Source organism: Podarcis erhardii (assembly GCF_964252035.2).
Source record: "Podarcis erhardii genome assembly, chromosome: 15".
In the NCBI taxonomy this organism is placed as follows: Eukaryota; Metazoa; Chordata; class Lepidosauria; order Squamata; family Lacertidae; genus Podarcis; species Podarcis erhardii.
The window spans coordinates 892,822-906,107 of NC_138505.1; the positions used below are offsets into that span (position 1 = coordinate 892,822).

The 13,286-nt window shown below is 52.5% G+C and overlaps 2 protein-coding genes across 6 annotated transcripts in view; one reads left to right on the top strand and one right to left on the bottom strand.

Moving 5' to 3' along the window:
* MRPL24 (mitochondrial ribosomal protein L24) overlaps nucleotides 1-13,286 on the top strand; it is a 291,126-nt gene that overhangs the window by 191,223 nt on the left and 86,617 nt on the right. The window lies entirely within an intron of this gene.
* ARHGEF11 (Rho guanine nucleotide exchange factor 11) overlaps nucleotides 1-13,286 on the bottom strand; it is a 64,823-nt gene that overhangs the window by 39,304 nt on the left and 12,233 nt on the right. For 4 of the 5 annotated variants that reach the window (XM_081840813.1, XM_081840815.1, XM_081840817.1 and 1 more), the window contains 5 exons: nucleotides 3,815-3,847; nucleotides 1,701-1,792; nucleotides 1,363-1,461; nucleotides 750-799; nucleotides 40-97 (listed from right to left, as the gene is read on the bottom strand). In XM_081840813.1, coding sequence (XP_081696939.1) covers nucleotides 40-97; nucleotides 750-799; nucleotides 1,363-1,461; nucleotides 1,701-1,792; nucleotides 3,815-3,847 — 332 coding nt within the window. The remainder of the gene's footprint in view (nucleotides 1-39; nucleotides 98-749; nucleotides 800-1,362; nucleotides 1,462-1,700; nucleotides 1,793-3,814; nucleotides 3,848-13,286) is intronic. The other variant, XM_081840816.1, reaches the window with a different exon arrangement.

The window sequence follows — 13,286 nt, forward strand, 5'->3', positions numbered from 1 at the left end:
GGTGCTTTAATTCAGGGCCTGCCGGCATGGCCCACTCACATTTTATGAGCTTCACGACTTCCAGGTGGGAGCTGTTGGTCACCATCGTCCCGTTCACCTGGCACAAGAAGAGAGGGAATCAGAGGGTGCTGGGGGGGTCGTGCTGGAGAGACAACAGGCTTCCTGCACCCCCACATGCCCCTGGCATCTTAAGAGAGATGGAGGTCTCCTCTTGGGCACCCAAGACCAGGCACGTCCTCAGAGCCAACCTGGCGCTCGCTCTGGGGAGCAGCTGGTTCAAATCCCTGCTCATCCATCGCAATCCTTGCTGGACGACCTCGGGCTGGTGTAGTTGTGAGGGGAAAGAACGGGATTAAGACAGAACAGACACCACCTTCAGCTCCTTGGAGGAAGGATGGGGAACAAATGAGATGCAAATCATTTCCCGGGGCTGTAATTTTTAGGAAGGAATGCTTGCCCAAGGGTGAGGGAAGTGCTCAGGAACATGGTAAAAGGGGTTGTTTTTCTACTTGGGTAAGTTCAGAACTACAGTGGACGCTCGGGTTGCGAACGTGATCCATGCGGGAGGCACGTTCGCAACCCGCAGCGCCGCGTCTGTGCATGCGCAAAGCATGATTTAGTGCTTCTGCGCATGCGCAAATGCTGAAACCCGGAAGTAACCCATTCTGGTACTTCCGGGTTTCGGAACGTCCGTAACCCAAAAACGCACAACCTGTAGTGTCTGTAACCCGAGATATGACTGTACTCACTTTGACAATCCGGTCACCCTCCTGAACGCCGGCCTTCATGGCGGCCCCCCCTGTGGAAACAGCAGCACAAAACACGACACAGGAGACAGACAGACAAGACTTTTGAGATTATGCCATAAATAATCTGCAGGTTTGTGTGTTTCCCCTCCCCCCTCTTTTGGGAGTTTATTCTGCTAGCCGGGATCTTATAAAACCGCAGCTGGATTTGAGTTCATGATCCTGGCTGCAAAATGGACATTGAACAATAGTTCCCTCTTCCAGGTGAAAAAAGGAACTGTGATTTTGAACAGGAGAGGTTCAAAGCACGGAAGCCACTGCGTGTACAGGTGTGATAATGATTCCTAGCTTATAAAACCATGGGCTGTGGAGCCAGGAGTGTTATGTTCAAACCGGGCCATTATGTTGCAGTCCTTACACCAGTCCGTTAAGGTAGAACAACATGATTGCCCCCATGTTGCAGATGGGAACTGGCAGAGGCTGCCAGCTCACTTTCCAAGTTAAATTCAGTTCCTGTTTCTGTGGAGGGTTGAGTCAGGGGAAGGAGGCAGGGGCCTATGAGCAGAGGCTAGGGCCCAAAGCCCAGCCCACCCCCCCAACTCCCCACACTGCTCACCTGGCCGTACAGATTGCACCAAGACGATCCTGTCCCCACTGACGGTGAAGCCAAAGCCATGCTGGTCTTTCTGGATAATGACGCAACGCTGGACCAAACCTTGGAGGAGGAAGAAGAAGAAAACAGAAGACCAAGGCTTATTATGCTGTTCCTCCACCAAGTTCAGGCAAGAGCCAGCCTGCTCAAGAGCCGTGGCACCAAGCGTGGCACTGAAAGGCTTCCCGGGGGAACGGACTTGATTTGGCGCAGCTCTGAGAAGCAGCCAAGGGCGACCAGGGAGCCCCTCACTGCTGCTGCCTGTCTTCCCGCCTCTCCCCCAGGAGAAAAAAAGGGCTCACCTGTTGTTTCGCTGGAGTCAGATGGCTGACGGCGGTGGCCAGGAGAGCGCCGTTCTGGAGCCGACTCGCCCAGGGAAGACAGGCTGCTCAACCTGCAGATAGAGAGAGAGAGAGAAGGAAGGGACTGAGAGAAGGAGCAAAGCAACTGGGAGCAGGTTGCAGCAAGCCAGCGACTGCCAACCGAGCGCCCACCAGATGTTTTGGGCTGGTGGGAGTTGCAGTCCACATCTGGCTGGCCACGGTTGCAACAGGCCACTTCTGACCCATTGTATATACCTCAGCTGAGGGACACGTGAGACGAATAGGAACATAGTACTTTGTAATAAGCAGACCCCGTTCCTCCTGAGCAGAACCCCTGCTCCCTTAAATTCAGCACTAAGCTCTCCTCAACACTGCAGGAAATGCACCAGCCCATGTGGAAATAGGGACCGTGAGGTTTTCATCGCTGGGGCCGACGCTTCTCCTCTCACCGCTGCCCCAAGAGCAGAAGATGGAAGTGGGTACCCCAAGATGCAAGGAGGTTCAAGATGCCCTCAGGCTGGCCCACAGAGCCTTGAGATCACCAGCCAGGCCATCGCAAGGCACCTGAGGATTCCTGGCCCTTTATGGAGGTTTCTGAGCCACGTGGGGCCATTTGGAATGGCCACCAAGGCAACCAGCTGAGGGATGGTCACCTTCAGCCTCTGCTTTCCCTCTGACCTCCTGTGGCCCACGGCTGCCCTTCCCTGCTGTTTTCTGCCTCTGGCCCCCAGGGACAACTAAGGCCGCCCCAGCATCCATGGCCAAACCCCACAGGGAGTTGATGCAATGCAGCGGACTTCAAAGACCAGTGGAAAGCGGAAGGGGCAACCACACACACACACACACACACACACACACACTTCTGAGGGATGCCATTCCTGGTGGTTTTACATGGACAGCCAGTGGTGGAGGGGTCAAGGAGCCATGAACGTGTGACAACATGAGCAGGAGGAGGGGAGGGCGTGCAAGCAGCCACATTAAACACACACACACACACACACACACACACAGCAAGAGGCAGAGGAACGTCTGACATCTTACCAGGCTGCAATGGGGCTGATGAAAGGACACAAGACAAAGCAGCGATGGGTGGAGAGACAGACAAAAACAGACAACAGTGGAAGAGTTATGTCTGGCGATGCTCCCCTCTCATCAGCTCTGTGCTGGCGGATTTAAAGCCACGGCCAAAGGACCCTGCTGCTGGGCTGGGACCACTGCACCTGCCCACTTCAGTTGCTCCCCAAAGACCCCCAGAGCTATGATCATAAACAGCCCCTTTCCCATGTTTCTGGACTCCAGCGCCCAACATCCTGATCGTTCGCCAACCGTTGGAACAGAGGAAGCTGCCTTATGCAGAGAGGCTATTGCTCCATCCAGCTCAGGACTGTCGACCTTGACTGACCATGGCCTCCCAGGGTATCTCCCAGCCCCACCTGGGGGCTGAGCCTGGGACCTTCTGCATGCAAAGCAGGTGTTCTGCCCATTGGCCCTCCCGCCAGCCACATGGGCTGCAGGGGCTGGTGGGAGTTGGGATCCCAGCCGCATGGGCTGCATGGGTCGCAGCTTCCACAACCCTGTCCGGAAAAGAACATGGCAACCGAGGTCCTCCTCCTCATCAAGGGCACCCCTTCTTCAAAGCCACTTCTGGCCCCAACTCTGTCTCCCCATTCCAAACTGCCAATACCTGCTGAGCTCTGGGGGGAAATACACATCTAGTCAAATGAAGCCAATTGCTAAATGCTTGCTCTGAGATCTGCGTAACTGATGGTCAAGAGGTCACTTTAGGGAAGAGAGAGAGAGAGACTCACACCTCAAGTCAAATATTGGGCTTTCAGGGGGTCGTATGAGAGAGCCAAAAGCATCAGGCCACACACAGAGATGATGTTTAAAAATAATAATAACACCCACAGTTGCTACACATCATAAAGCAGGGAGGAGGGAACACCTGTGGCCAACCCAGATGTTGCTGGAACTCCATCTCCCATCATCCTCACCCCTGACCATTGGAGAGGGGCTGGTGGGAGCTGGGAGCCCAGCCAGTCCCCCCCATCCCTGCCCCAAATCGTTCTGCATCCCAGCTGCTCCCATCTTACCTGGGCAGGTGAGGGTGCTTTTTACTGGCTGGTCTGTTGTAAAGGAGGGGAAGACAGAAATTGACACCAAAGACAGAGGTTGGCAGAGAGACCAGGCAAGGCCAGAGGAGAGCGTGAGGGAAACAGAGAGAGAGAGAGAAAGAAAGGAGATGTAGACATGAAAAGGCCACAACAACCACAAAACACAACAGCTTCCAGGACTCCAGGCTCAAAGGACCCAATCCCTTTGCTTTAAGGAAAAGCTCCTTTTCCAGCCTGGGGGCCACATTTCTTTCTGGGCAATCTTCCAAGGGCCGTACGGCAGCAGTGGGAAGGGCCAGAGGCATAGCAATGCATTTAAATTGTACCTGTGTGGAGTAGCCTATTTTCTACACACACGCACAACCACACTCCATCCAGGCCAGCAAGAAGCATTAGGAGAGCTCAAGGCGAGGCAAAACACCCAAGGAGGGCGCAAAGCAGGGATAGTCAGAGGTGTGGCTAGGAAGAGTCTTGAGGGCCAGAGAGAGAGTGCCAAGGGCCACAAATGCCCCTCCAAGCCCTGCTCTAAGGGAAATGCTCCCTTTACAAAGGAATTAACCAACTACAGTGGTATCTTGGTTTACGAACTTAATCCATTCTGGAAGTCCGTTCTTAAACCAAAGCGTTCTTAAACCAAGGCGTGCTTCCCCATAGCAGCAGGAAACTCAATTTACAAATGGAACTGTCAGGGGCTCAGGAGCAGAAGCACAGGGAAGAGAGGAAATGGAGAGCGAAGGGGAAAAATCTGAGGGCAGCGTAGGAGAAGATGACAGTGGCCCGAGAGATTCCATGAGCCTCTCCAGCGAATCGGAAGATTCACAGAAGGGGGCGCTGGTGGCCAGGGCAAGGGGGGTCCCAGGGGAGACGCACCAGAAGCAAGGGGCCAGCGGGGACTCCCAGAGCAGCAGTTGGAGATCAGGACCAGCTTCCCCACCAGAGCATAGTGGGGGGGAAGAGTCCCAGGTATCGGGGCCCGCGTCTCCCCCAGCAGGGAGAGAAGATGAGTCAGGGCTGACCACGCCTCCATCGGAGAGTCAGGCAACGGAGGGGAGGTCAGGTGCAGCCAGCATCCCGGAAGAGGGAAGCAGTGACAGAAGCAGTGTAACGGTTAGGAGAAAGGTCACTGGGTGGGCGCGAGAGCCAAGTTCAAATGTACAGGCGCGCGGGACAGCAGGGGACGAGGATTGGGAACCAGGTCCTAAAGCCCGTTGGAGGCAGGGGGAGGAGTCAGGGGACTCAGCGTCAGAAGAGTCCAGAAAGGGGAATGCCCCAGCGGACAGGAGGACCCAGAGGAGGAGAGAGCAGAGGAAGAGGTGGAGCAGCGCTAGAGTCTTAAACTGGTGTCAGGGGGGAGGAGATTCAGACGGGACTTCAGCGGTCTAGGGTTTAAGACGTAGAGCTGCGCGCTACGGCTTTGAAATGGAAACTGAACTTCAATAAAGACTTTTGTATATAACGACGACCTGGCGTTGGTCCTCTGTGAGCTGGGACCTTGGGCAGCTTTGACAGGAACACACTCAACAGGAAGTGAAATGTTCTTATTCCAAGGCAAAGTTCACAAACCAAAACACCTTCTTCTGGGTTTGCAGTGTTCTCAATCCAAGTTGTTTGTAAAATAAACTGTTCTTAAACCAAGGTACCACTGTATTTAAAACCAGACTGACAGCCAAAATGCCTCTGAACATGTGCAGGTTCCTTGTTTGCACCCCCCCCTCTCTCTCTCTCTCTCACACACACCCCTCTTACTGTTTCCCGACACTCAATTAACACAACATACAGTTAGGCCCCTGCAAAACCAAGATCCGCAGCTGTTGTTTATTCCAGTACTGAAGTAACCACACATGTCTACGGTGTAAAGATTTGGGGGGGGGGTGTTTAAGGCAGCTCAACACACCATTTTTCTAATTGCTACTTCTGTCCACTGGGCAAGATCTCTGCAAGATCAGGCACGAACTGCTGCAAAGCAGCTCAGTTTCACATTCTCCTGCACTGCAGAAAAAAGGAACCATGCATTGGGCTGCATCTCAAACGCTGGCTGGTAGCAAGCAGGGAGTGGCGGTGATGGGAGTTGTGGTCCGAAGCATCTGGAGGGCACCAGGCTGGAGAAGCCAAGGGCCACCACACACAGCAACCATCAAACACAGCGCAGGAAGAAAGCCTGGTCACAGTGATTCGGGAGAACTTAAGATAAGCGCTCGTGGATCAGGCCAAAGGGGGCAAATCTAGTCCAGCATCCTGGTGACTATAGGAAGCCCGCAAACAGGACCCGGGCACCACAGCACTCTCTGCTCCTGCAGTTTCCAGCAACTGCTATGCAGAAGCATTTCTGCCTCAGCCATAGTGGCTTGTAATAAGTAGTAGTAGTAGTAATAATAATAATAATAATTATTATTATTATTATTATTATTATTATTATTATTATTATTATCATTATTATTTTGTACCCAGCCACTCTGGGTGGCTTCCAACAAAGCTTAAAAATACAGTGGTACCTCTGGATGTGAACAGGATCCGTTCCAGAGCCCCGTTCGCATCCAGAGCAGAATGCAACCCGCGTCTGCGCAGGTCGCCATTCGCTGCTTCTGCGCATGATGTCATTTTGAGCATCTGCACATGTGCGAGCGGTGAAACATGTTCCGTTACCTCTGGATCGCTGCAGAGCGCAACCCAAAAACGCTCAACCTGAAGCAACTTCAACCCGAGGTATGATTGCACATCAATGTAGCCACTGATAGCCTTCTCCTCATCCATGAATTTGCCCAATCCTCTTTTCACGCCATCCATCAGGAGGGAGTTCCATCGTTTATAACTGTGTGCTGCACAGAGAAGGACTTTCTTTCATCTGTTCTGAACCTACCAACATTCAGCTTGGCTGGTCTGGAGGTCAAAACTGGCGCAGCTATACACCCACCCTCAGCCCCAGGGCTGGCTGGGGCTTGCAAGTCCAGAACAGCTGGAGGGCACTGGGTTGGGTAAGGCTAGTCTCCAGCAACAAAGGCAGCAACGACCAGCAACCTAAAAACCTCTCTTTGGGTCTGCTCTGGTGGCACAGGAAACGGAATGGGTCCCTTTGCCCAAAACGCCAAGGGGCTGCCAGCCTGGGTTGGCTCTGAGATCTGGGCACAAGAGACTTTGACAGAAGCAGGAGAGGGTTTTTTGCAAAGTCTTCCAGCAATCTGTGGCTTGAGCCTGGAGGCCAGGAATTCCTGGTTTTGCTACGTGGGCTTGACCCCAGCTTGTTGTGTGGCCTTTGCAGGGGGTGGAGGAGGAAGGGGAAAGTACCTTTGGTCTTATGGGGGGGGCAACAACAACACCCCCTCCCAACAAGCACCCTTACCCATCACCTCCTGTGAAAATGGGAGATAAAGGTAGCCACTATTTCCTGATATCAGAAGGATAATAATTACCATCTGGAGAGAGAGATCTCCACCTGAGAAACGAGCTCCAGTATAAACACAGCCTGGGTAATTCCGAGGCTTCCACAAGCCTCTCCACCCTCCACAAAAAAATAATTATTACGATATGCAAATGAGCACAAACGGGAGCTTATTTGGGAAAACACAGTGTGGTGGGGAGACAAGGCTGGCAAATGCTGGATCAGCAGATGCAAGCAGAAGCAGAAGCAAAAAATAAGGGTGTGTGGAAACCCATGCCAAAAAAAGAGAAATTAGCAGGGTTTGAGAATCCCCTCCACAAAAGGACGGAGAACCAAATCAGAGCAAAAACGGCAACATCCAAACAACCAATAAGGGTCTGTGTGTGTAGGAGAGAGAGACAAATCTCCCTCGCACACACAAACCCATGCCCCACCCCAAGGAAAGAGGCGCTCAGACCTCTTGCTTCAGCAAGCACATTTGCACAACACGGAATGTCTTTCCGAAACCACAATTACAGGCATGGAAGGAGGCGAAGGAAGGTAATTACATCCTCGTTCCATCAGATCAGTGCTCCCTTTGGACCACCTCCACACACAAACACACACATTTCCCCCGTTTTCTTCTTCTGCGTTTTGTTTTCCAAGTCTGCCTCTGCTGAGAGGATGAGGCCCCAAGCCACAGCGCTGCCATTTCCACTGGCTTCCCAGCCGGCAAAGATTCGCTACCAACCCGGCCCTCTGCCACCTCCACAGAGCATAGCTGTCAACTTACAGATTTGAAAATAGGGGACCAGCAGCCTCGAAAATAAGGGATCAGCAGCCAAAATAAGGGATTTTCTGGGCACAGGTATGTTCAGCTTCTGAGCTCCTCTGAGCCAAAGGCAGAAAGCCCAGCCAGCAGCCAAACGAAGCCTCATCAATAAGGGACAGCAGCGGGACATGGCGCTGGGATAAGGGACTGTCCCGCCAAATAAGGGACGCTTGACCGCTATGCCGCAGAGCGCTGGTGCTCACAGCCCTTCCAGAAAGACTGATGGCCTTAATAAAGGCATTGTTCTAAATATGAAATTACCAATCTGAAGCCCCTTTTGGGCAGGGACCTGCCCTCCCATACTTCGCACATTGCATGAAAGCAGGAGCTGCCTAATGGTGATGATGATGATGATTTTGTTCCGTCTTTTCACTTCTCCTCCTCCTCTAGGCCTGCCCTTGACACCATGTTTCCTTGACACCAAAGAGGCAGCTGTCTGACTGCCAGGGTCGAAACTGGCCCACAAAGACAGGGGGGAAATGGAGCCTCCAGCTGCAGGGACAGTGTGCTGCAGAGAACCTGGAGGAAGGCCAGTGATCAGAAACAGGACGTTGCCCTCAGGCACAGCAGGACTACAGACCTGTGAAGGAAGGCCAGAGGCTCAACAGAGCCTGAAATTGAGTTGAGGATCTGCTAATGCCCATTAGTCGCTGCCCCCTCCCCCAATAGAGAGACCCTCCTCCAGCTTGTTCCCACAGAGCCTGGCCTGCTTTCGGTGGCAGCCCCAATCAAGGCGAATATTTTGTAGCAAGCCCTACTTCCAAATTACCCACACCAAAAAACAAAAAGGTGTGCTCTTATTGATTGATTGATTGATTGATTTACCTACAGCTTTTTAAAATCCTGCTCTGGGAAAAAGACAGGGGTCCCAAGAACAGTTTGCAAATACTAGTAGCTGGGCAGTCCGTGCCCACATCAGGCTAACAAATCTAAAAACACACAACACAAAAGGAAAAGAGATTGGGGAGGGAAGAGGGAAAAAAGCCAACTTGGGGATTCATTCTTAGCTCCTGGAGTGACCAGCCAGAATGGAAACTCTGCTGAGTTCAACTGGAAATGAGTGAAGGTGCAGGTTAAAGGTAAAGGTAAAGGGACCCCTGACCGTTTAGTCCAGTCGTGGATGACTCTGGGGTTGCGGCGCTCATCTCGCTTTACTGGCCGAGGGAGCCGGCGTACAGCTTCCGGGTCATGTGGCCAGCAGGACTGAGCCACTTCTGGCGAACCAGAGCAGCTCACGGAAACGCCGTTTACCTTCCCGCCAGAGTGGCACCTATGTATCTACTTGCACTTTGACATGCTTTCGAACTGCTAGGTTGGCAGGAGCAACGGGAGCTGACTCTGTCACGGGGATTCGAACTGCTGACCTTCTGATCGGCAAGTCCTAGGCTCTGTGGTTTAACCCACAGCGCCACCCGCGTCCCTGAAGGTGCAGGGAGCAGGGATAAAACTGGCAGATTAAAACCAGCCCAGGTAACACAACTCCCTGGTCGCCTTTCTCAGGTGTGCATCCCCTCACCCCACCTCACCCAGTCCTCAATTTTCTTGCATTTCCTCCCAGGGAGACATGTCAGGACGGGGGTGGGGGAAATAGGGAAGGACCCAAAGTTGTCTCCAAGGGGCAGGCAGAAATAGAAAGAGAAAGAAAGAAAGACTCTCTAGCTGATTTGAAGCCAAGAGGAAAAAAGTACGAAGCAGCCATTGGCACCTCCTGGAAGATATGGCATTCAAAGATATACGTATGCATGTATGCATTAGAGAAGGCTAATAAAGCGCTGCCATCTCAGAAGCCGGAGTGGAACAAAATGCTGCAATTAGGAGATTATAAGGGGGGCGGGAGGCAGGATCAAGTCCTCAAAGTGGGTCAACTCGGGGAAAGAGAGAGAGAGAGATTGATTTGCAAGTGGCTAAGTGTAATCTTCCAGCTCACCACACAGAACTCATGCCTCACAGAAGGGAAAAAGGAGAAAAAGAGAGAAAGACGAGCACAATTTCTCTGACTAACTAACCGGGGTTGCCTCGCCAGCAGAAATAGACCAGCCTGTCAATCTCCCGACCAAGAGGAGGGTCTTACAAGGCTATTAATAGGGTTTTAAACACACAGACACACGCACCTACCTCTGAGCTCCTAATAGTCTAATCTTGTAAACAAAATTAGCTAAAACTGGCTGCTTTAGGGCTGAGAAGAGTTTGGAGACTACCAGAGACACGAAGAATGTCAGAAGAGCCTGGCTGCTCTTGGATCAGTCCAAGAGCCCGTCTAGTCGAGCCTCCTGTCCTCCCAGTGGCCGACCAGATGTCCCAACGGGAATGGGCAGGACACAAGCACAACAGCAGCACTCTCCACATTTCTGCCATACTTTCTGACGACAAAACCAACCATTTCTATGCATGCACCCCCAGACAGGTGGAAGCCGGGTTCAAGAAAGCAGGGAGAGAGGGAACTGCCTTTTCCAGAGTTACAGATCTGGGTCTGTCTCGCTCAGGGGCCTGCAAAGGCTCGGGGAATATCCAGAGCCCCTTTTAATACAGCGGACGCTGGGGTTGCGAACGTGATCCGTGCGGGATGCACGTTCGCAACCTGCAGCGGCATGTCTGTGTACGCGCAGGTTGCGATTCGGCGCTTCTATGCATGTGCAAAGTGCAATTTAGCGCTTCTGCGCATACGCAACCGCCGAAACCCGGAAGTAACCCATTCCAGTACTTCCGGGTTTCAGCGGGTCTGTAACCCCCCAAAAAAACGCAACCTGAAGAGTCTGTAAGCCGAGGTATAACCGTACTGTTTTAAGTTGCTGGCCATCAACACAATTCACGGAAGCAAATGCCAGTTTTAACTGTGTGCTCTAGGATGCATTTCACAGTTGCAACGACATAAGAAGAGCCTGGATACTGGATCAGGCCAGTGGCCAATCCAGTCCAGTATCCTCGTCCCACAGTGGCAAACTGTGAGCCCCTTTTGGAAAGCCCTCTAGCAAGACCTGAAAGCAAGAGGAAAACTCCTGGTGGTTCCAGCATCTGGTATGCAGAAGCACCACAGAGAGGCTGGACACTGTGGCTAGTAGCCATCTACAGTCATCTCCTCCGTGAATTTGCCTGGTCTTCTTTTAAAGAAAGCCTGTGGCAGCAGTGTTAGAAATTCACATATATAAGCCAAACGGCTCCTTAAACCCGGGTTGCAGTTGCCGAAACAGAACGCCTAGCTTCCATTTTGGGGCCAGACAGCTCGGAAGTTGTATTTTTCTATAGGACTTTCGGGTCCCTGAAACTCATTCTGATGGAGCAGATAGAATATATCACGAATAGAATTCTATAGGATGTGTTGCTAGTGTGCGAAAACGTTCCAGGTCCAAGGCTCCCCCGGCATGCACTTCCAGACGGTGGAAGCGTCAGGTTGCATCCTGGCATCTTCACTTGGTTGCAAGTGGCCGATAAAGGTAAAGGGACCCCTGACCATCAGGTCCAGTCGTGAACGACTCTGGGGTTGCGGCGCTCATCTCGCTTTATTGGCCAAGGGAGCCGGCATACAGCTTCCGGGTCATGTGGCCAGCAGGACTAAGTCGCTTCTGGCGAACCAGAGCAGCGCACGGAAACGACGTTTACCTTCCCGCCGGAGTGGTACCTATTTATCTACTTGCACTTGCTTATGAACTGCTAGGTGGGCAGGAGCTGGGACCGAGCAACACTGCTGACCTTCTGACCGGCAAGCCCAAGAGGCTCAGTGGTTTAGACCCCAGCGCCACCCACAAAATGCGCCTGGCAAATGTCAAACGCTGTGTGAGAGTGGGAGGTGCGGAGTGGGGAAGGTGCTTGTGTGGTGCTATGGGGCCACCACTGGAAATAAAGACAAGATGGTGAGGAAAGCGGAGATCCTGGTCAGAGAATGTCACTGAACTCTCGCTTGCTTGGGTGGAGGGCAGAGAGGGGTGTGTGAAGGAAATAGCCTACAGTACACAAAGAGGTATGGAATGGGTGGTCCCACGCACTTTGCCTCTGGCTCCACCCACCACGGTCCTGTGTGGCCCCCCCACCACCAAAGGAACATGGCCCTGGGGGCTGCAAAACGGATCCCTATTAGAATATTATTGCCCAGGCAACAGAGAGGGTTCCTCCATGTGTGCATGGGGCAATGGATAGAAAGAGGACTATTTCCCCCTGAGGCCTCGGCCAGGAACCGAGAAAGAGAAGCCGCCAGAGCAGCCAAGAAGCTTCTGTCCAACTCGGCTTGACATTCAGAGAGATAAAGCCGCCCCCTTCAGCACCACTGCCCTTGTCCAGACAGTTAATCTGATTTCCTGTGCGGAATGGACGTGGGCTGATTCCGCTGTGGAGGAGGCTGCTGCTTCCTGGGAAGGTTTAATTCCTGCAAGGGGGGAGAGAGCCTCAGCCCAATCGCTTGCTGTCCATCATCTGAGGGAGACTGGAGGAAGGAGGGGGGCCCTCCTCCTCCTCCTCCTCCATCATCATCCTACTGGCAGATTAAGCACCCATCGGCCACACATGGAGGGGATTCCGCCACCCCCTCGGTTGGAGAGCCTCTCTAAACCCCACACCAAGTTACCACAGCTTTTAAACAGACAAGAGAGACAGCTGTTTATTTCTCCTTCCACAGGGGGACACACTTTCTTGTTTTACAAAGAGTGCAGAACTGATCCCAGAGGCTGCTCTCCTACGGATGACTATAAAGGAGCCACTTTGCACTTTAGACAATAATTAGCTAATTCTAGCCACTCATTATCAGGGAAAGACAAACTCCTGACCAGTCGCCTAATGTTATGATGCTAAATTATCCTGTTGTTTTTTTAAGGCATCAAGCCTTCCCAAATCTGGTGACTTCCAGTTGTTGTTGCTGGACTCCCAACTCCCATCCTCCTCCTCCCTGACCCCCTGCTCCAGCTGTCAGGGACTGATGGGATTTGGAGTCCCGCAACATCTGGAGGACTCCATGTGGGCTACCTGCCCCCCGAATCAAACGGCTGCAACTCCAGCCATGTCAATTTCAACCTGGTGGTCCCCAGATCTTGCAAGCCATGCTGGCTGCTTGGGGCAAGTGCAACTTGCAGACCAGCAACATCTGGAGGGCTAAAGATGTTCTCCTTGTTCCCCGAAGAAAAGAAACATCTGCAATTGCCACGCCTCAGCACAAACCCTATCCGTGCAACCTTACAAGTGTGGTTTGCGGAGACCTGGGACCTTGCTTTCACCTCTTAAGCTGGTAAGATGCACATCCGGTTATGCAAATATACACAACGCTCAGGTCACAATTCTAT